At 34.7% G+C, this 24,385-nt stretch overlaps 1 protein-coding gene across 2 annotated transcripts in view; it reads right to left on the bottom strand.

Moving 5' to 3' along the window:
- STRN3 (striatin 3) overlaps positions 1-24,385 on the bottom strand; it is a 44,676-nt gene that overhangs the window by 10,516 nt on the left and 9,775 nt on the right. For both annotated transcript variants that reach the window (XM_009646705.2, XM_035901946.1), the window contains exons 7-11: positions 19,213-19,323; positions 13,858-13,998; positions 8,209-8,342; positions 1,252-1,427; positions 1,072-1,119 (exon numbers count right to left, since the gene is read on the bottom strand). In XM_009646705.2, the coding sequence (XP_009645000.1) occupies positions 1,072-1,119; positions 1,252-1,427; positions 8,209-8,342; positions 13,858-13,998; positions 19,213-19,323 (610 nt within the window). The remainder of the gene's footprint in view (positions 1-1,071; positions 1,120-1,251; positions 1,428-8,208; positions 8,343-13,857; positions 13,999-19,212; positions 19,324-24,385) is intronic.

Below are 24,385 nucleotides of genomic sequence, written 5' to 3'. Positions count from 1 at the left end.
GTACACTCAAACTACTGTGACTGGCTACGGACTGCGCATTTTTGTCTTGCCTTCTTATTGGAAGGAAGCAGAATTCAAAATTAGCAACTGAAACTCAGGCAGTAATAAAGCAGTTAATGCGACTTGAAAAATCACTAAGAGTTTTACAAGTCCCAGCTCAACTTGCAAGTTTTACTAACATTGTTTAATTCAGGTTAGCTCACTGTCACCATCTGCCACAACAAAGATCTTTCTTTGTTTCAGACTAGTTTGTGCAATCTGCTTTCCCAAGATCTTGGGGCTGGATCGCAATCAGAAATGAGAATATTTGTTATGGCGTGTAATGAACCACCATCTGCACATGAAGCAGGCAGACTTGAGACGGGAAAGGAGGAAGCCTGGGTTGACATTGCAAGAGAACTGACTGTAGCTATCAGAACTTTACACAGGTGATTAATCAACTTTTTGATTACAACAATTATCTCACTGATTTTCAAGTTCCCCCAGACCTGAGAGGCATATGTATGAATTAATACCCATGCCCTACCTACTCTTTTGGCCTACCCTGGCAATAAAATTTTATCTCTTATTCTTGTTCAAGACGCTAAAAAAAAAACCAATATTCAGAACCCTCCTAGTCAACTTGCTGGTTTCTCCTGTTTTTTCAGTCATTGAATCTGCATTCAATGGAGGTTTTTTTTGATCTTTATGATTGCATCTGTACTTTTGATTTCTTAGACCTGAAGATAAGGCTAACAAATTCTATCTTATTTATCTTCTGCACATATTTATATATAAAATCCACAGTCCAAGACATGGGCATCACTCAGGTGATTTCATTGTTGTCTTCTACAATCTCTCCCTTCCATTGCAACTAACCACATTTGCCACTTCCTGCTGTTCTTGTTTTATCAAGGACTGTGCATTTCATGACAGGGACTCAGTATTTACCTGTTCTCACAAAGTATAACAGACCTTGTCTATACAATGTAAAAATAGAATACGTTTGTGGTTTTTAAACTGAAGTGTCTTATGAATCCATGAGATAAAGACAGTGCATTTATCAAGCATTAATTTATGTCAAACACTTACATGTGGGCCCTAAATGTGTAGATGGGTTCTACATCTAAAGAGGCACTCCTGAAAGAGAATGGAAGAGTTATTACACTACTGAAACCCCTCCTTAAAAACTCTGAAGACATTTTAAGAGTTTGATCAATATCAAAGGCATTTAAAACACACTTGATGTTTTATAAAAACCCATATACTTGCTTTTTGGCAGGAACCGTTTTCTGCAAATTCCAAAGTTTTAGAGTATGGTCCTCAGAGGCTGTAACCAGCACAGGCTCTACAGGATGAAAAGCTAATGCCCGCACTCCATCAAAATGACTGCGTAGCGTATACTTAGGGTTCCATGTCTTTCGGAAGGCATCTTTATTAGCTGGCAGCTGAAAAAAAAAGAAAAGGAAATGAGTAATTTTATCTTGGGTTTAAAAATATGCATAATATATCTCCCTGTATTTTAGAAAAACATGCTATTTTGATTCCGCAAATACACGTTCAATCTTAAGTTTGCATTTCTCTATTTATCTATCTACATGCATCAATAACTCCCTCTCTGGCATGCAAGGTATTCTGCAATTTATTCTACTATAATAATTTCTTTTGTCCCAGAGTGGGATGGAGTATAAAGCTTAATACACAGACAAGAAGCCTTGATTTTCAAAAACTGGTTTTAATTCTTTTGTGCAATGATACTTTATTTCTTCTTCCCTGAAGACAGATAAAGGTTTCATTGCTTATCACATTCTCTGCACCTAAGGAAGAGATTACCACTGTAACTCAGAAAAGTTAGCAGAAAACCTCAAACTCTTCTAGTGACTGCAAGAGTCTAAATTAGAGCTTTGAATACAATTCATATTATGCATTAGAAGACTACATCCCACCTGTCCTAAGCCTCCATCATAAGGACAGACACATGTGCAGGTACTTCTCTCAAGTAATTATAAAGGGAGTTTAGAAAACTGACTTTAGTTAGATGACCAAACTGAGCAAACTAAGAATGAATGGCAACTAACCCTATCCTCTGCTTTACACAGAGTTCACCATGTAACTGTTAAAGCGTGTTTCTCAAATGCAGGCCAGAATCTCTCAGTATCCCAAGATACTTTCAGCAACACTATTAAGAGATTAAAATCTCCCATAGCTAGTAAAACCTTAGTACCTTGTATTTGTCACGACTGAAAATAAAAATCAGATCATAATGTAACATACACTGTAATAAGTATTTTTTAGCCCAAATCTAAATCCTGGACTGAATTACCACTACTCACTCAAATTAAATTTGATTCTATCTAATCAAAATAAATAGAAAGGCTCAGGCAATAAAATTTACTGAGTTACAGATGTGCAGACATTTGCTTTTCCCTTACATTAATGTAAATTTGTGGCCTAAATGCAAACTATGCTAAACTCAGATCAAGCAACAGAAACTTGTTATACCAGACATGTAACCTGGATTTTTTTTAATACTATCCAACAAATAAATTTCATAACAAAGCATTTTGTTTCCAATCTTCCTACTTCAGAGTATACTGAATACCACAATATTTTTATTGAGATTTAAGTTATTTTGCACTACACTGCATATTATATACAAGCTTCATAAAAGATTATTCTTTTTGTTTTCCTTTTGTTTCAGGGAACAGAGTGGAATTCTGGAGTCCTGCATTAAACTTGACAATTTCAGCCCAAACTGCACATTTTATTCACCTCCCTGAATCAAAGAGGATAAGAGAAGGGGAAAAAAAAAAAAAAAAAAAAAGAAGAAAAAAATTGGTATTTTTCTAGCAGAGTCCCTTGATATTTTTAATCCTCATTATGTAATGCATTCATCCACCTGGCTAACTCATGTTGCCTTGTGCACTTGTGTGATCTGGGGCTTAGAGAAATTAAAGCCAAACTTTGAAATAGCAACAACATGTGCTGAAATTAACCGTTATGTCCCAGATTAGACAGACAACCTTGATTCTTGGGGTAACTAGGACTAAATACAGTGGTCCTTATTTTTCAAAAAAAGGAGAAGAGTTCATTAAATCTATTGTTAAAATGGCTGTTGCAATGATAATTTTGTTCTCAGCAGTTCAGAGGAATCTGCTAAAACGCAAGGTGCAAAATTTACAGGTTAGGAAACGTACCTTGTTTTTCATATCTTAAGTATAGCTTTAAAGGCTTATTTTTTTAAGAGACTTGAAACGATTTGTTCTTTTAGAAGCATGTACATCTTCCTAGAAATCTAGCTATATGTAAGTCAATTTCTTTTTAATTCTTTCCCCATCTATGTTTCCAATGAATCTTGACATCCTTACTGCAAGAGTAAGAGAACAACTGACACATCTTTAAAGAGAGATCTTTGCAACCTCAAAGTAAAACAGCTAACAAGTAGCATATTTAGAAAAAACATCTCAAAAAAAAACACAGTCAAGGACTTGGAAAAGGGATTTGCTGATTACAAATGATAAAAGTGAGAGAAAAAATGGGCCAGAAGTATAACAGAGAAGGAGTAAAATGTGAGACTGTATATCAATGTTCTAAAGTGTGACATCTCAAAAGCCTCTCAAAACAGAAGGAATGGACACACTGGCCCACTGAGTCTTAATGTTCTACTGTAAGTGTGTCAAAAGATAAAGAAAGCTGTGAAGAGACACACTAGGGAACCATACAGCTTCACTAGCTCCTCCTCCCTTTTTCCCTAAACTTTAGTGGACTTTACTAAACAGGACCAAGAGGGATCAGCTGAATCCCTGATCCTAGTCCTCTGTCAGCTAACAGCCAGAGAGTAGATGCTTAGAATAGTAGGGTCTACCAAAGCCAAGAATTGTTCCCCCACCCAAAACCACCCTCCACCACCCAAACAAAAACTCAGTCTAGGTCAGGAGACACAGAACACTTTACATGTCCTAAAAAACCTTTACCACAAAATCTCCTTAAACTTAGAGCAAAATAAAAACCATAAAAACTATACACCACAAGAAATTGCTAAAAATTGCTAAGCAGGTGTGTTTCTCTACCAATCAACTACTTACCTACAGCAAAAAGAAATTAGAAAGCAATACTTAGTAACTGTAGTCAGAGTCTTTTAATGTTTTAATGTTATTCTTTCCTTGATAATGTTGTGACTGATTGGAGATTTCCAAATTTAGACACTGATAAATGAGGACTTTCCACTTCATAGCCAGTCCTACAGAAGAAAACCTCCACCATCCTGTGCAGCCATGGAATCCAAGAATATACAAATGGAAGCATTTGATTTGATAACAATATTGATCCCTCACAGTACAAACAACTACACGTATTGAGGTAAATATAAAGAACTAGATATCAAAAAAGACATGACTTGAGATGACTGTACTGTATTACAGTATCTACCACTTTGATGCCTAGTCTTGTGGACAGCTTATTCACTACATCAATCCCATACAGAAAAATTCTTAGCTATAGTTGAAATTCTTAAGATTTAAAACTTAATCCCAATCCTGTCCACATATTCTCTCCTTTTCAAAATACAACACTCATCAAGGAGTGATACATGAAAGCTAGTGAAACCCTGTTGTGGCTTGCTTTATTCATGCACTATAATGGCTCACACAAGCTATCTGAAGCGCAAGGACCTATTGGAAACAGAATGCAAGAAGTGGAAATATTAAGTGTTCTGGGGTTTTTTTGTTGTTGTTTTACCTAAACATTAACTTAGCTTACCATTGCTTATCTGGAGATTTACTGGAAAAGGAGGTGGCTTCAGCTAAGCTCACAGGGGCATGAGGTTAAGATGTTCTACAAGTACTATATTACCGGTACATTACATGGTCTTATTGAGCTGCAGATCCACAGTTATGTAGAAACAACTTCAGAAATTAAAAACTATTGAGTTTTTAACCTGAAGGAACACTGTGATGGAGAACTAATAGCATCTGAATTTCAACCTCTTCAGATCCACAACAGGACAGAGATTCCCTTCTTAAAAAAAAAATTTTTTTTCGAAAAAGTCCTTTCAGCAGATCTGCGAAGAGCACTGGGAAAGGAGGACTGGATAGGAAGCAGGGAAACCAAGTGACAATTATGGTCAATCACTTCTCATTCCTATTCGGTGAATGATCCAGTAAGAAAGCAAAAACTTACTTCAATCTTTTGTCTCCTGCATTGGCCAGATATTAAAGCATAAGATAACCTCTCCCCACACACCTCCCAAACCAAGCTGTAATTAAAGAGCCTGTAATGAAGGGTCTTGATAAGAAAACTTTGAAAATCCAACTATACTGAAGCAATGAGACCATCTTCATCTACAGGATCACTGACTCCTTCAAACCTTCAACAAATTTGTGAGGTACTGCCTTCTGCTGCAAATTCCTTATTAGCTCAGGCAGTACTTCATACCTGCGTATTTATCACCTTTATTCTCTGCTTTAAGTTTCCCAAAAGCAAAGGCAACTCCAAGTTCTATTCTGCATCGCTCTTTGCACAATAAAACTGTATTGTCAGGTTTGTCACAAGTACCACAGATTCTTCTGAAACAGTTTCATCAGTTTCATCAATTATGCTATTCATTGTAATGCCTCCTGAGTTTGTCTTGGCTCACATGTAAATGCTACTCCTTCTTGGAATAAGCAAAACAGCTACACACTGATGAAGCAGCTGTACTTCACAAAAGAGAATAATATATTGCAAAGTTGCAATGTTGCAGTCAAGCATGACACTTTCCTCAAAACCAATCTTGCTCTCACAGGCCATCCTCTACAGACCAACTTCCCTGCACTACTACAGTTCTTGAAGGAGACAATCACAAATTTCTTCTTTTACATCAAAGACATTCTTGCAGTCTCTTTAGCATAAAAAGTAGTATGTCATATATTTGCCATTATGGTATCAGAACATATTAATGATTGTATTATTTTGATCTAAGATACTTCTAGCTCAGTATCGGTCTCTGACAACCAAAAAAGCCTAAGTACAAGAATAATGATGCTTTTCCTCATTGCTCTTCCAAGACTGCTATCACTTCAGCCCAGGAACCTCTTGTTCCTTCTCTGTATATAGCACTTCTTAATGGAGAGCTAGTTGGAGAACAACAAATAGTAATGATCTATAATAGAGAGATGGATTATTCTGCTACTACTGGAGCTGTACAAATACTGGAATTTATGCTATTGTGACTGACAATTATTCTCATGACATTAAAAATAGCCAACCAAGAACAGGGCCATGCAAAAAAGACCAGCCCGAAGGGTCACCATACTAATTAGTCCACACATTAATTATCCAACATACGGACTGACTTAGGATTTTGGTAGGCAGAAGAGGAAAGAAGGGTGCTTAAAAAATATTTTAGATTTTTAAAAGAAAAAAAGAATTGGAAAATTCTGTGGTTACGAACATGTGCCTTAAGAGCCAAGTGTTGTCACATTACCTTTATAAATTTAATGAAGGGCAAGTGTGACCCTCCAGACCTTAATACTCCAAAGTTCTAAACTCGGACATAGGACAGACATAGAACGCAATGCAACTGCAAAAACAATTTGTGATCTAATCTCACAACTCTAGCTGCCTCACTACTGAAAGTATACAATTTAGTTTTTTGATGCCTCATTATTTACTGTCAGTAAAATGGGAATAACACAAAATAATCAACTAGCAAGTTCAGAAGCTCAATCTGAGATTCTAAGCTGCTTTAAAATAAATATTTTTCTTCATGCAAATTAGCATTAAAACAAACTTTTCTTAATTCTTCAAAGAAGATACAGACAGGAGCATTTAGAAGTTATTCAACCAAGTAAATACAGCACTACGTAAAACAAACCCCCAAACTATTCAACTTCATAATTCCCAGGGGAATTTACTACTAGTTAGGAGTAGTAGTTAGTAACATCAAGATCTGGATGTTTCAAATTTAAGCTTTCTTAAAGCATTTACAACTGAAGCTTTTGAAAAACTTTTCTTTGAAGTCCAGTTGTCCATAGATTTCATTGAAAATTAAAAAAACCCACCCTGATAATTTTTTAAACAATTGTACATGACCCTCAAGTCAGACACATTTTATGTGCGATTACACAAGACATTTAGCTAGACAGAAGGCAAAATCCTGAGAAACCTAAGATGCAAAGAGCTGAAATTGAACTCTGGTATTAGGATATCTGATTTCCCAGAAGAATTATGTCATTTGAATTGAAACAGACAACCTGAAGATTAATCTTTACTGTGAACAGGACAATATATTATACAAATTAAGAAAGTACTCCAAATAGTTAAAAAAGCTTTTTCATTTATTTTTATACAGTCCAGTAATAGAAGGATGGATAATTAAGATTTTAATTTCTTATTCAGGAAATAGAACGATGTAACATAACAGCCTGCAATAATGGAGAAATATACGTATTAGCTCTTACTTCATTACAGCAATTAATAATCCTACCATTTATAAATAATGAAGGAAAACTATGATAAAAAAGGTGTGTAGTCACACAATTATTTTCAGACCCTGTAAAGAGCTACAAACAATTTATTTCTTCACTTTGCAGATTCTAAAAAAACGAAAAAAACCCAAACCAACCACCAAACCAAAACTCAAAACCACAAAACACTTTAAATACAATACAGTAAGACTTACCTGAACACTTCCCTAACCAGCCATCAAATGTTACTAGCCAATGAAAAATTCATATAACATTATTGGTAGCAGCTTAATGAATATGGTCAAAGGAATGTCAGAACACTCTTGATTATAATAAAAAATACACCCTAAAAGCTTACATCTGACATATAATACTAATATGTCTATGTTAACACTACATAAACACAAAGGGGAGAGCAAAGAAGTAAGTTAATATCAATATTTGTGGTTTATGCCATGTCTTCTCAATACTTCATATCAGTGTGGCATTGCCATTTTTGTTCAAATTCACGTTAAGACATCAATCTGTATTTTATGTTGTAACACAGTCCTGCAGTGAAAAAATCTGAATTAAATTATTTAAGTAGAAAACAAACAAGCCACCTCAATTTTGATTACCCAAATTACTTAGCCCATCACACAAGATGCTCCCTCCTCCACCCAGTAATAGTTTTGGCTAATGAAACCTCTGTTCTGTGCATCTGTAATGTTCAGGGTGGGGGAGAGGGGACCCAAATATTATTGATTAAACTATATAAAGAATTTTAAAATAAAATTGCACTTACATCATAACTATAGTCTGCATCATTTGTTACTGTCAAGTCTGCAAGGTCTCCAAGGCCCAGTACACTTAACAACACATCATCAGAACCCATAATAAATGACTTGCCTCCTCCAGGTGGAAACGTTATTGGCTCAGCTACAAAGAACAAAACAGTTTCTTTAAGTCCCAATGTAATAATTCAAACTGATGAAAAACTGCATTATTCATTACTTAAAAGCAAAGCAGAGTTTAACACTGAACTTGTATGTACTACATACTACCCCAACTAAAAACAAGAGGGCATGATGACACGCACACATGTGCAAACACACACACATATATTAAATAAACAATTATATCATGCTTTGTCATTTGATTTCAACTTACTTCACAGAGTTGTTCAGTACTATTGAGAAGTGATTTGACTGACATTACATTACACTGCAGTATCAAACGTACATTCCAGGTCTCCAAATTCTCAGCTAAATATTTCATTCACTAACACAGTGTTATCTGCCTTCTATCCATTTGGAAATAAGTCTCTGGGCTTTATACTAGTCAAATATCTCTGCTTGCATGTGTAAGTATTTTTTTATCTCTCAGGCTAAGGGCCTCCTGCAAAACATCTCTTCTACTTTGATTTTTTTCAGATTATTAAAAAAATTAAAACATCTGTTACTAACGAATACTCTCTCATTTTCTCAGCATGATTTTTGATTCTAATTTGAAATACACTCAACTGATAGTTATCTTAGCTAGCTGTGCCTTTCCCAAATTAAAATTTAACATTTCTGTTAATTATCATTTAGAATGAATACGACTGATATATAACCATTCATTCTCAATTCACATCCGAAAAATGAAGTTTCGAATAGTCACCCATATTCTTTACAACATTCAAGAATGCTGTATATCTCCTCCTACCCACAAATATCAATTTAGCTGTAAGGAACAGGAATAAAGGCTTAAACATTGCATAATTTAGCATATTTTGGAAGCTGCTTTTACTTATCGGTATTCCCTTCCATACAAGAATTGGGACACTTGTTAGGTAGAGTACTTAAACTCTAGCTATGTGTTAACTTCAGCCAAGTGCAAACACCTGCAAAATATGTTAAAATGTACTTGACATCTTCAAAAATTAAACTTCCGTGGCTTTTGGATTTCACGGATTTGGCAGAGAATTATGGTCTCACTTTAATACCACCCCATGTTTCAAATCTTCTCAGATAAACCTTGAAACTCAGAGAAAACGAAGTGTTCAGATCTGAAAAACATCCATATCCTGGTTTTTGTCTTATAAAAAAGAAAAGGACTAATAATCAATGCGTTCCTGTTTTGATGCATGCACTTTTATTATTCTGTATCACCACTATCTGAATGGTAACCTAGTTATGTTCCACTCCAGCTGAAGAAAACTAAGACCAGGCGTAAAGTTATAGATGCCCAGCATGGTTACGCAAAGACAAGTCACCCTAGCTAGAACAAAAAAAATTACTTCTATGCTTGAGAACTACTGTACTATTAAGAAATGTAATATTAGCACAGGCAACTGTATGTGAGAATCCAAGAATATCATCTATGTAAGAATAAAGACTGCTGTTCCTACAGTTTCCTAAGAGCAGCAAATAGTATTCTAACTATGCACAATTACTTCTTCTTAAAACATTCATGATCAGTACAAAGGTCTTGACTCATCAGAATGCTACATTTAATTAACAGCCCAAAATAGCTTACCATGCCCTTATATGAATAAGCTTTTCATCTCTTTTAGTATTTTATTAAAATTCTCAATTTTACAGTCTATTCCAAACCACTCATATTTCACGAAGAGCCATTTTCCTAGAACATAATTAGGTGTTTTCTTTGTTCTCACCTATTTCCCCTCTTACTGGTTTTTGGGTTTGGGGCCTCTGGGGGCAGGGGAAAGGGGTATCCAGTCATCCATGCTTATTAGATTAGATCAGAATTTCTAAGGACTGATTTCTTAATGAAAGTTCTGAGCAGAGTATTAAAGGAGATATAAACAATACTTTATATGAAGGAAAAAATAAAATAACATCACAAAAAATTCTCTGGGTGAACCTAAGTCATGAAATCCTCAAATGAATAACAACTAGCCCCTCAATTACTTCCAAGACCAAGTTTTTCCTGTTTCTTTTGTGAGAGAAAAAGAGTGGAAGAAGAAAAATAAAAAAGAGAAAGGCTACAAAAGAAACATAGGGGTTTTTCATGGGTGGTTTTTTTCCATTGTCATTGTTTGGTTGGTTTTTTGGTGTGGTTTTGGGTTTTTTTGTTTTGTTTTTGGTTTTTTTCCCCTTTACTTTTTGTCTCTCATAGAAAGACTCCAATACTTTTATTTGGAATTCCCAAAACTAGCTTGCCTCTACTGTCTCAACAAGATCCCAGGCTCCCAAATAAAAGTACCCATTTACAAGTCAAGCCTTCCAAGACATTATAAAACAGAGCTGCTGATCACTGGGGAAAGGAGGCAATATGCTCATTTTAAACTTGAGGACACCTTCCATCCCTGTTGTGATGCTGTGATTCCTATCTGATCTTTAGGACAGGTCCAGAAGGCTTGATTAAGCCCCTGAACCTGTCACACTAATTCTTTGTGAAATTATAATGTCATCCATCCTTAACAGATGAATTTTCATATGCTTTATACTAAAAATGAAGCACTACCACAGAAAAACACTACCACGTTAGGAATCTATGAGTTTATCAAGCTTTATTTGCATCAGAGGTGAATATCCCTTTATTTAAAGCTTCAAAATTAACGTTATCCAAAATTTAGAAGCCTATTTCTCAATACTGAAGTTGCCAATATTTATAAGTTGTAAAACTGCATTTTAATTTATTTGCACATTATTTTAAATTAAGATATTAAAAGTTTAAAAAATGGTTGCAAGCTCTTTCTATAAAAAGAAAAGGCAGAAAAGTAATCCAATGAAACAGGTGTGATGTTATAGCTACTAAAGACCCACAACTCTGCATATCAAAAACACCGCATCAATAGATACACACAAGTGATCATTAAATACTCACTGAATGCTTTTCATCTTTAAAATAAAATCCAAGCATTTTTCTGACACACACAGTACAACATTATCTTCACAGCATAATGCATTTTTAACTGAGTTTGCCATCAATAAATACCAAGTAAAAATGTAAGTGATAGTACAAGTCTCTTTGTAGGTGAAACTAGGTGAAAAACAATGCAATGATTAAATACTTGCTTGGCCAATCCTAACCAGCGCTTCTTACCCTCAAGCTCTTGATATCATATGTAATTAAGTCAAAATCAAGCAGTAATATTTGTACAGACTGAAATTGCTTTAGTCTCTAATCAAGTATGTATGTTCTTATACACTGTTGTTGTCTGCTATATAACACAGCCATCTTAATCTTGTTTCCCAGAAAATTAATACATGGTACACCAAAAGCAGCAGTTAATGCCTGAGCAATTAGCTGTTACTGCTACTTTGTCAATCAAGATTGACATCCCCACAATCTATAGATACTAAAAAAGAAAAACAACATGTGGAAATAATAATTCTCTGCACAATACACTGGATAGAGAATCATGCTGCAGTTGATTCTGCTTCTGAAAGTCATGCAATATGGTGAAATGGAACCCCCAATTTCTTATGGCCAAAACTATAAAGTGTAATTACAGCATAACAATTTTCTCATCATATTTAACCACGAGTGAAAAAAGAAAACCAAACAAACCCCACACCTTTAAAGGTATAAAAGATACATTCCCAGCCAATTAGAACCATAGTTTAATTTCCTCCCTGAACCCCCTCTTCCCCTCAAGAAAAAAAAAAAGTGAGCTTAATAACACTTTGTTCTCCATATGAAAACAAACTTATCCACCACTATCTCAGAACTGTAACACTTCAGAGTATAGCATAAACCTTACGCACAGTCACAAGAACATTTATGGCTTAGTAACATTCATCAGCATAGGCTAGCATGTCTTAGTGAGAAAGCCTGAAGATGTCTGCAAAAAACAGCTGAATAAATAACTGAGCAAAATCTACATTTTATGATAATGAAGTATTTGGCCTTGTTAACAAAAGACAGACCTAGAAGGAATTCAAAAGACAACACCAAGCTTGTTTACTTGCAGCTTTGCACCAAACGGTACAGACAAAATCTTAAAAAGCCGAGTAGCATTCGGGATAAAATTTCTGATCAAACAGCAAAATTCACACTCTAATATTCAAGTTGAAAAGTTATGCAGAAACCACAATTAGAAGATATGATGGTAGAGATATTCATACCACTGCTCTTGATGAATAAAGCCCAAATTACACTGATAAGCTGAAGACATGAACACATTAAATAGCATGAAAATATAATCCTGAACAGTTTATTTGAAAATAGTGTGGAAAACCTTTATTTGAAGTGTAGAACAGTTTTTGTGCTACAGGAACCAGGCAATAAAAGTCAGTCCCTGTCAAATTCAAATTTAGCATCTACTTCTTCAGAAAGATTGTTTTGCCCAGTAATATTTTAGATGTAAAGTCTCCAAAAGAGACAACAGCTATATGGCCTGTCCTTAACAATGAACATCTGTGTTCCTTTGCACAATATGTATGGCCTAAGACAAACAGCCTAAATACAACCTAAATATACGTCCACAAGTTTTAGCAAGTGGAATTTCACCAGTAGGTTTTTCCAATTGCACTCCACAGGTAAATTTGATACTGGTCCATCTTTAAGTGGTAAATAAAAACAAAGATAAAAAGGCAGTAAAAGAGAAGGTGGGAAGACAAACACTTCTGTAAAATCATAGTTTGGGAGAGCAACAAAAAAACCTCCCTGCAAAACTTCTATTTTTCTGCTTGCCTGGTGACAGGCATTTGTGGGGGGAGGGGTGAATAGGAGAATAGGACAACCAACAGATTATCAGGATCAGTAATAACACAGATTCTTTCCACTTCTAGTATAGCTGATACCATGCCAGGGCTATGGTCAAAGATCATCATAAAGGAGTCAAAACTGAATTCAGCGGAGTATTTTGAATGAATATGTTCTGAGTAGAGGACAGAACTTATGTATTCCTTTAAACCAAAAACCTTAAAGCTGAATACAAGATTTTGGACTATTCAGATAATAGTTTGCCACTAACTTCCATTGCCTAAGATAATCCTGAAACTGAAACCAATACTTTGTAAAGAAATAGGTAGTGTCTTTGCACACTTGCATACACAGACCAATTTTTAAAAAAAGAGAACATTAAACTTGAGAGACAAATTAGTCTCATGACTTTAAAAAACACTTAAATTTCACTTTAAAATGCAAACTGTGTATCAACTGTTAATACTCACCTTTTCTCTCCTCAATCAATAACACCCTGTTTGTAAAAGGTTTTGCTAATGGGGGGGTCTGCAAACAGGGATTTAATAGTGAATAGTTTCAGGACACACTGCTGTACATGAAGTTGTTTAAAAATACTTATGAAATAATGTTGAGTTTCAATAAGCCACAGAAAGTCAAGCTGTATTCTCATAAACCATTTTGGAAGAATTGCAAATAAAATAATAATGTGGCAATCTGCAATTGCATTAAGCTTTATAGAGGGGACAGTAAATTACGGCGTGTGCTTTCTAAAAGAAATCTCCTGAAATATAATAAGTAGCTGAATTTTTTGTACCTTCCTCTGCTCTTGCACCTTCATGATCAGTCATTCTAGAAGAGGGTGACCTAGATTGATTTATGATTCCTGAAGGGATGTGGGGTATCTCATCATCGCCCAGATCAGCTATCATGTCGTGAAGTTTTGTCCTGTTGACTCCTGTAAATTAATGTCAGCAGCAAAGATTCATTTGATTGCTACCGCTTGACTTGACTGAAGTCTAAAAATCCATTAAACTAATTCAACAAGAATAATTACTGATGGGACCTCCTTAAAATAAATACAATGCTTTGCTTTTGTCTTTGTATACTAATAAAATAGATCTTTTGGAAATCAAAAGGAGGAGTTAATACATCAAATCTGAAAATTGCATGCAAACAGTTTTAATTCACTAAATCAAAAGGCAACTCCTCTGTGTTGATCTATTCTACAATTTCCTGTGGGAGAGAAAAAAAATCATCTTACAGCCCTACTGAGAAGTCAAGCCCAGTATTAAAAGAACATTACACAAAATACATATGAATTAAACATTTGATAATAATATTACACAACTTCAACTATACTAAACAATTTAACACTGAAAAACAGAGTGCAAATAAAAAAAAAGCTTAAAAATGAGGGAAAAAGTACAGACAACTCATAATGGGGGTGCAACGAACAATTAACTTTCCCTGCTTTTGAATGGTATTTGAATTGATAAAGCATTTATCAAACACATGAGCAAGAATGCTTCTACCACTGTATGAAACTGCAGATGCATATTACCTTTATTATACGAGCATGCCTCTAGAAACAAAGCATAACGAATTATATGTGCATTAAATTCATGATGTAGACACTAGCAAACAAGTATAATTTAAATTTTTTTTAATTAATAAATTCATTCCTTCCTCTACATTACAGCTTGCATGTCAAAAAGTCAAGCTTCAATCATAAAGGGAAATTTCAGTGACAGAACCTCTTTAAAGAAAATGATCCACAATGATACAAGACATAAACATGTCTTACAAACTTATTCACATCTAAACAGAAAGCATCTTTTGGAGGTGCTTTCACACCAAACATCTGGACATGAGAAGTTTGTCTCAGAGCACACTCAGAAGTAACTAAAATAGACCCCTTGCTCTGCTACCTTGAACCAGCCAGTCATTTAGTATGTCCCTGATTAGAGGACTGTCAACCTTGTCTTTTAAGGTTTTCAGTACCTTCAGTCACTTCTTGTCCTTCAGGTATAACCTTAGAACAGCCCTCAATCCATCATGCAATAGAGAAACTTCTTTCTGAAGTTTACAAAAGAGCAGCTGCTGTTCCCAACAACTTCTGTATTTCATGCTGAAAAATGTCAATATTCAAGATTGTGCCACCACCACAGAAGACTGTGCAGATTTCTGCTTTCAAATAAGTGCAAGGGTACCTTCATATAATTGTTGAAGTATTTTAAATGTTACAAAGAGGTTTTTAAGGATAAGAATGTGCTGTCTCTGCATAAGCAGCTATGTTCAAGGCACAAATAGGATGACTGTGTTTTATCCTCAAGAAAAGAGAACAAAAAAACCCACCCAAATAAATCAGTAAATCCGAGCCTGTTATGAACAAAAGCAAAACACCTACAATCCTATTTCAGTGTATCCTCCTTCGGAGACCAAAAGTGAAAAAGGTAATTGAATACTCAGTGCTGAAAAGTTGTAGTTTGAGAAGCCATAAGCAGATTTCTATTAGCTCCAAGATGTAATAGCCCAAGTCTGAATACAACACAGGGATCCTTCTCTAACAACAGGTGATGCTAAGGAAGATGGTAAAATCCAAATCTGTTTTCATGCCTATCAACTATTACACTGTATTCCCAGAAATCAAGGCTAGTAAAGTGATCGGGACAGATACTGTTTCATCAATACAGAACTGAGGGAAAAGAGCAAGGAGAGTAAAAAATGACAAAAGTTTCAAGGAAACTAAGGAATATCAGTAAAATTATCTTCATTTTAATAGCGATACACATATACAATTTAAGATACGAAAACTATACTATTTTTCAAATTGCTGAGAACACATTAGTCTGACCTGATAGTATGACATGAGAAATGCATCATCTCCACTATTACGTTCTGAAAATGTGACAGACTGTATCTGAAAAACAGTCATTCCCCGATTCACCTGCCAAAACTGATCTTCTCAAATTTGGGCAAGAACCTGGCCTTAAATTCAGCATATTGCTGTAAAAGGTAAGCCTGCTTTTGTAGAAATAAAACCTAACTCCTTATCTATTTATCACAATGAAATCCAGACTAGGCTGTCGTTGATTTGTGTATTTTTATTTTTTTGTTAGTATAAGAACTCTTCAATTAACAGGTTTTGGGTTATTTTACAGCTGGATACTACAAAGGCAATTGAAGTGTGGGGTCATTTTCGGTGTGATAGGGATTTTTTGTTTGTTTGTTTGTTTGTTTTTAAAGATCCCTTCATAAGAAAGTAGTATTTCCACATAACATGGTGACTATCGTGACAGAAAAGAAAATATCCAAAAAAGATAAAAGAGTATTACATTATGAAAATGTATGTGCTGACAAAAGACGACCTAAATTAAGGTTTTCCACCCAGAAGAAAACATATGAATGCAGACTACAGAAGTATCAAAATAGAATCAAATGTACTTCTGTTTACTTATTTATCTCTACATTTGGAATGAAAGTTACCATACCTGGGCAAGGGCTATGAAGACCCTGTTATGAAGACAACAGTCTAAATGCAGATTATGGTAGTTACCAGATGCACATCCAACAAAAGAACCCATTAGAGTATCTGCCCTATTATGCTGTCCTCAAAGTATTGCAAGAGGTGATAGTCAATGCACGTTTATTTGATCTTCATGATGATACACATACTGTCATGCATATAAATTCTGATATTGCTCAAAATAAATTCTGATAAAAATCTGACAATACACTGAGGAACAAAGAAAGAGATGAATATTCAGAATGAAGTTCATAAATTATCAGTCATGAGGAGGAGGAAAAGAAGGCCTTTGCACTATTTGCAGTCTCAGAATGTTAAAAAAGCTGAGGAAAAAAAGTCTACGAATCAAATAAACAAAATTTAAACAAACCTGTCCAACCTTAAATGCATGTTTTTACTGTGTGGGGAGTTATCCCATTCAATTAGCTCAGTGATTTAGAGGCCAATTTTTAATCAGAAATTGCTATCACAAAAACAACGCAAGTGCAGAATCCTACAAACCACCCTGTGAGACTATCGATACGAGCTCAGGGTTTCCCAAGAGGAAATTTAAGCTTAAACCCCAGAAGTCTAAACAATGACTTACATAACCTCACAGCACTGTGACACACAGTTGTCTCCCAAACGTTCTCTTATGTGAACATAAGCAAGTTTAAAAATTACTTTAGATGAAGAAAATACTCCTTCAAGTTTTGATAGCGTAACACATTGTCTTTTGACAATACAAGTCAAATCAAATAATAATTGATGGCCAACATGTCACGCCATTCATGGTACAAAACTTAATGTTACATATGCAACTGCAGGAAAGTGGACAGGAAGAAGAGTTTTGATAATAATGTTGCAAAGTTAAATTTTGCAACTGGACATTTCAGATAGAATAATTACTATTTATTTTAAATGACAGTCACAAGCAATTTAATCAGCAATGTAGACCATTAAAATGCCAGTTTTTGACAAAGTACTTATTTTTGATGGGTGAGAATTATGCTCCTCTTCTGGAAATTTTAAGATTTATAGAAGGAAAACCAAAAAGGCGATAGAAATTCTTGATTGCAGAGCAGCCAAGGAAGCAACAGGTACAGGAAAGAGAAATCCTTTCTAGACAAGCCAAAGTAATGCCACTAAAACAAATCTGGAGGCCTGAGAAGAGTTTTTCATAGAAGCTATAATCCTAGAACCATACTAGTGCACAAGCCAGAAAGTAGAAACTAACTGGTGTGGTGGGTGCAAAAAGATTAGAATTGAAACAAAAGTACAGTTTCAAGAATTTTCTGTATGCAATAACCTAAAGACACAATTTTTGAGAGAGAACTATAAAGATCACCTAAATAATTACTTTCTTTTTTTCCCAGAATTCAAAACATTTGCTGATATTTTGCTGCCACTATGCTTTCAGAAGTCTAAAACATTAAGTTTAATATGAACTTTTCAAACAGAAGTAGTCCATTTTAGTACTAAAAGGAAGTTTCTAACCCTACAAAATACTTCATGTAAATTTGGTGTCAACTGCTAATTTACAAGTTAAATGAGGATACAGTAGTAATCTGGGTGCTAATGGATAAGTTCTAATCAAACCAAAGACTAGGTAAAAATCTTCACTTCAAAGATTTTATGTCTGTATGTGTATGTACATGCAAGTCATGCAAAATTGCTGAAAAAAATCAACATGCGCTAACTGAATTTTACATGTTACAGAGTAAATTTAAACCTTAATGACAGAATTCTTCATGAAGTGTTATATTTTAGTATAACTTAATTTAGTTAGTACATATTCACACAATTTTTCAAATCAAGGAAAAAACATTTTTTACTAAATATCGCCAAAAAACATTATAACATACTTACAAAATAAAACCACTGCAAATCAAGGGGGCTTCTCTAGAGTGACATCAATTTAGTAACGCTTTGTCCACTAAGAGCTTTGTACAGCTGATGACATAAATTACAAAAGCATTTTTACCAGGTACTTCAATATTGAAATTTGGTTTGACTTACAGAGTTCAAATAGGTCAACTGGTCTGAAAACTCTTAAAGAGTAAAGAGGTGTCAATCAAAATGTGGTAACCGCACAGAAAAGTGAAGGGCACCATAAAGATTATATCCCAAACAAAGCCACAAAAGTTTGCACTTACATTACAGGCATTTTTTTATTCCTATTGCCTCAGATTGTAAATATAATTACAAGCCCATAAATAGCAATTATAGCTTGATTCAAGCTCATGTTGAGAGACAAAAAAAAAAACCACACCCAAAAAAACCTCCACCCACAGCAGTACCATAGTGTTGTACTTTTAGAAGCAGATAAATTTTAGATTTCTCAGAAAACGTCTCAAGAGTAGGAATATCCTCAAAATGCCAGTCAGTCATTATTTTTACACTTACATTTCAAAGCATTTAGCTCTCTTTACCTATTTAACCTTAAATTTTGATGTGTTTTAACATTTCTCATATAGGAAATGGCTGTCAAAGCTTTTGACATATTCACATTCAGCAGGTAGAAAGTTAAAGTTGGTTGCCCCCGTTACAGAAAACGATGCTTAATGAAAAAAAAAAATAAAAACAGAACTTGTGAGAAAAAATGTCTTCTATATAGATAGGCAAAAAAAGCGTTGCATTACAAGATTCAGAATCTGCACTTACTCTTTACCCCTTTCTTCCCCTTTCGTTCCTTCTTGTACTGTTCCTTCAGTTTACTTATTAGTCCCTGGTCTACATCCCAAACCTCAGCAGTTGGGGACAGGTCATCTTTGTCTACATGCAGCATATTATTAAAAGAAAAAAAATCAGCAATTGGCAATGCAAGCTGTTGGCGATTTACTATCATAGCTGTATAAGAGCATTAATAAAAGTTCTTAATAAATCTTTACTTTAAAGGTGCAGTCTCAGTTTTAAGTTTACAAAATACTAAGTCTCATTTCATACAGTTTTCCAAGGCACTGTATAATAAGTTACATATTTGAAAATTGTATGTTAATTTGTTACTAAGGAGCAAACAAATTAAGCTTCATAAGTTGATGTTAGATACTTCAAAATACACAAAAATTCATTGGTGTTCATAAACGATTACTGCATCTTTAGAAAGACAGTGTTAAGAAATTATTCAGCCAGTGTTGAATAAGCAAATAAAAGTATTCATGCTGTATCACTCATGAAAATGCAAGCTGAGTAAGTCAGTGCCAGTTTATCCATGAAGACCACCATGCATCCTCTCGCACTCATTCTACATGCACAAGAATGAAACCTTGGTCCTACATATAACCAGAGAAACAAGTCTATAAATACAGCTCTCTATAAAAACATGAAAAGTATTTCACACAGTGAATAAATTGACATCCCACTGCATTCCAGCAATTAAATTATAATTAGCAGAAATACACCATTTCACAGTAGTTTCAGAAGACGTCTTTTCTGTTTGACAAATACTGCAGAGTTAATTATTATCCAAGAAAAGTGAAGTCTCCACTTTTCTATCTCAAATAATAAACTGTCCATCTCAAGTATTTCTGGAAACACAGAATTAGCAAAAAGATAAAGTTGTTTCCAAGACAAGGTAAATGTAACATTTTCAGAAGGACTTTTGCTAAAAGACAGCCACACAGCAACCAACCTTGGTCTGTGTGCCAGTTAAACTGATGCTCACAAATTCTTTAGACATAAAATAATAAAACTAAGTTCCTCAGTTCCCAACTTCCAATCATACCTGCAATAGCAGCGTTTTCATAAAACAGCAGGTTTTGAAGTTATAACCATTACAGTCATAAAAATGCACAAGAGGAGCCATATACAGCAGAGACAAAGAAACATGCATTTAGGATGCAAACCAGTAGGATTTATTCCAAGTACATGTTTCATGACAAAACACGACAACAAATGAAAAGATATCCTAGGATATTGATGTCTCTACCAAAAGACCATCATTCAAATAGGGCCGGTTGACGACAAAGAGACTCTTGATCAAAGAGCTGGAATACAGAAATGGCAAGGGGGGTGAAGGCATGAAACAGGAAGCATAACGGTAAAGTCCCCTGAGCTGTCCACAAAGAACTGTGGAGAGGGGAACGGAACAATGACATCCTACACCAAACTGCATCTACAACTACCAAACTGCAGACACAAAAGACCTCAATCTTTATGACTGCAGGGCCAAAAAACTGACAGAGAACAATACTGATTAGTCAGGAAATAAAAGAGGCACAGAAAGAGAAGTTGGAGGATATGCCCAACCAAAAGAGGAAGGAAATCAGGAAAACAACAAAAAAAAACCAAACCCTAAAACCCAATGAAAGGAAATTCAGTTAAGAACAAATGAGAATTAAAAAAAAAATATACACGAACAAAGCACCATTAATAAAAGGCAAATAATCAGCTAGGTTGCAGTCTTGCAGAGAAGGATTCGGGAGTTAAACTGAACCAGAAGCTGAACATATGTAGCAGCAATGTAATGCTGTTGTAAAAAAAAAAAAATTATTGTGCCACAACAAAACTATCATTCTGGTATATTTTAAGAGGTGTGGTGTATTAAACCAGGAGTAGTCCACCTAATCAGTGATGGCGATGACAACATTGGAGTAACACGTCCAGCCTGTGTTCTACACTAGAAGTTTAGAAAACGTCTGTACGTTGCAAAACAAACAGGGTATTTAGATATCAAGACAAAGAATTTGAAGGAACTGGGCTCATTCAGTCAACAGAAAACAGGAAAGACATAAGCCCACAAACATAAATACTCAAAACCAGCACTATCAGCTGCTGAAATGTGGGTCATAAATAGCAAACTAGATAAAACACTAACTCTGAGTAACCAGAGAGGCTGTGAAATGAATTTCAATGAAGATTTTTAGGAAAACCCAGCAGTGCTTCTCTCTGGTAAGCCTAGATATACCTAGTTATTTCAGAACAGAGCCATATAGCTAGAAGACGTCTGCAATTCCCCCCTAGTAGTGAACTTCCTCAAATTGCCTACAGTGTTTATAACCCACCCTACACTGACATCAGGACAATGCAGAGGATCCAGGATGTCCACTAGCCAATACCATTTAGTGGAGAAAGGATAATTTTGTATTATTTTATTTATTTATTTAAAAGATGACCCAAGAGACTCTTAATTCCAGTCACACTCTGCCACACAGAATTCTGGGCACAGTCAATCATTCTCTGACTCATGGTCCATCTGTAAACAGAACTTTTATGTCTCACGGAGAGAAGAAATTCAGTGACGAACACATAGTTAGTCATCAAAATCATAAGCAGAATAAAAAGACTACATAATATGTAATATCTGTAATACGTAACATAATATATAATAAAAATATTTATTCCCGTTTGCTTAAGGAAACAGAATTCTATATGTATCTTTTTCTTGATGACAGTATATCACAAGGCATTTACAAATTTTTAATCTAAAAATGTACATTCATTTTTTGATGTGCTGAATACTTTAATTCTTTATTTAACACTCTTTGAATTTGCTCATCTTTCACTATTTTGAAGATAAGCTGTTCCTAAGTAAAACATGTCTGAAAAACCTTAAGACTCAGAGTATATTAAATGAGGCACTTACAAAAAAAGAATGTGTTCATAAAAAGCCGTATTATAGGAAGGAAAAAAAAAAAAAAAGCAACCCAAACTTCCACACTTGGTGGCTGGTTTGCATAAGTCTCCAACAGCAAAAATGTAACTATCAAATTTGGTGTTGAAGTATTTTAGCATATCTGAAGTTAGACCTACAGATAACACTTTGACGATTAGGTACTGAAAGTAATGACAAAGCAAGAGTAGTAGACAATACATTTAGAGCCTAAACATCTGAAGTTGGTTTCCAGACATTAAATAAAAGCATCATAAAGAAATACACATGTAAAAGTTTACATTTTTTCAGAGCGCTTAAATCTTTGTAAGAGTGAGAAGGATGCCAATGGCAGAAAAACTAAAACAGCTGAGAAGAAAACAGAACAGAGCAACTATTTACATTATGAAGATAAGAAATATATGAATTATCAGTGAAATACTAAAGTTGATGCAATTGTTTAGAAAATGATGGCAAGTACTCATTTAAATGAAGCTCCCCATCAAAAATAAATAAATAAATGGATGGACTTGGAGATTTCAAGTAATAAGCTTTACACAGTTCAAAATAATGTGACAGGCTAAAATAAATTGGTTTAGGCAAGGTATTATTTTATTTCAGAAAGCATTTAAGTGGGAAAATATTTGTAATCTTATTTTTGATAGGTAATAAAGAAGCATTGACTTCAATATTTCAAATTTACACACTGATCTTTTTAAAAGTGACACTTAACCCCAAGGTCTCATAGACTGTGTCCTTAAACATCCATTGAAGGAAAGAACAGCTACACTAAAATTGGTGACATACTATGAAAAAAGCATTGTTACTACAGTTGGAAGTATGTCTTCTGACTCATTTAAATAGTAAGTTAGTACAAAATACACAAACTTATGAATATTGTTTTCATATGGCAAAACTCAGAACACATACTTTTTAAGATGAAAGTACATTTATGTTTATTTCCTCCTCCCAAATGCCTTGCCTCCGACATGAGCATTTTGGTAATAATGGAATTACTACAGTTAAACCAGCTGTCACAAGAAAGCAGTCACAAGTGCGTACAAACTCCCAAAATGTTCTGCCTCGCTTTTGCTATGGGTTTACTTTAAACTGTAATAAGACATTCAAACTGTTCTCTGAAGTATGGTGGGTAAATCTGAGTTTTAAATAGATTTTAAAATGTTATTGCATTTTATTTTTAAGTTTGGGACAGCAATTGAACTGCCTGAAAACAAGTTCGAAAAAAATTAACTTGGAAAGTCAACATTTCAAATAAATCAGCATCCCCTCATTCTGGGTAACTACCTTAGAAGACAACAGAGATATAACGCACTGGAAAGTGATCTTGGAAATCAATGACTTGGAATTTCAACAGACAAGTTAGTTCAATAAGATTCAGCAGTCTGCTGTGAAAAAATGGATAAATCTTTGACTGCATGAATTATAGTATCAAGCTCTCTTTCCTTCTATATACAATAGTGGTAAGACTGATGCTAGAACAGGGACTTTCTGAGTCACTATACATTTGAAGGGATGTTGTAAACAAAGTCAAAACCTTCGTTTCATGGCCTATGAGACGTCTTATACAGAGAGATTTGCCTATTTGAATAAATAAAAAGATAACCAAGAAACTAATCAAATAGGATTGCCTTCCAATGGGAAAAACGCCAAGCAACTAAAAAGCTTCTAAAAATAGATAGGTATTACCAAAACTAAAGGTAACAGTTTGTCCAGCTTCATCTTCCAAACAGAAGTAAGACTGAGTTTTAAAAATAAAGGTGACTAACCCTTTGATGCTAATTTCCAGGAAGAAACACTTTCTAATTCTTGGTACCTTCAAAATCAAGACCGATCAAGATGAAAATCAAGATGATTTTCCTGGAAGATGTGCCAGTATTTTGATTTCTGTAGGTCTTTATATTCTGTTTGCTCACTGAGGCATTTACCCAAGAATGACAAATTCATTGTCTCAATGACATAAAATGGTCAAACAAGATGATATAGTGGCACTTTTTGGCCTTACAATGAAAGACTTACAGTATGCAACCACAAAATTGCTTGTATCACAGTTCAGAAACTAAGATGGTCAATCTCCCATTTCAAGGCAGATGTGAATTACTTGGTTTGTTATCTTTCCGACCCAAGTTCTCTCCCTCTTTCAGTTTCTTCTTTTGATTAGCCACATTAGCAATTACATCCAAAAAACTCAGCCAGAAAAATGAAATATACTAATTGCCCATTTTTACA

This window comes from Egretta garzetta, unplaced genomic scaffold, assembly GCF_000687185.1.
Source record: "Egretta garzetta isolate BGI_Z169 unplaced genomic scaffold, ASM68718v1 scaffold79, whole genome shotgun sequence".
In the NCBI taxonomy this organism is placed as follows: domain Eukaryota; kingdom Metazoa; phylum Chordata; class Aves; order Pelecaniformes; family Ardeidae; genus Egretta; species Egretta garzetta.
Note: the sequence above shows the minus strand (reverse complement) of the source record. Positions and strands in the feature narration are given on the sequence as shown.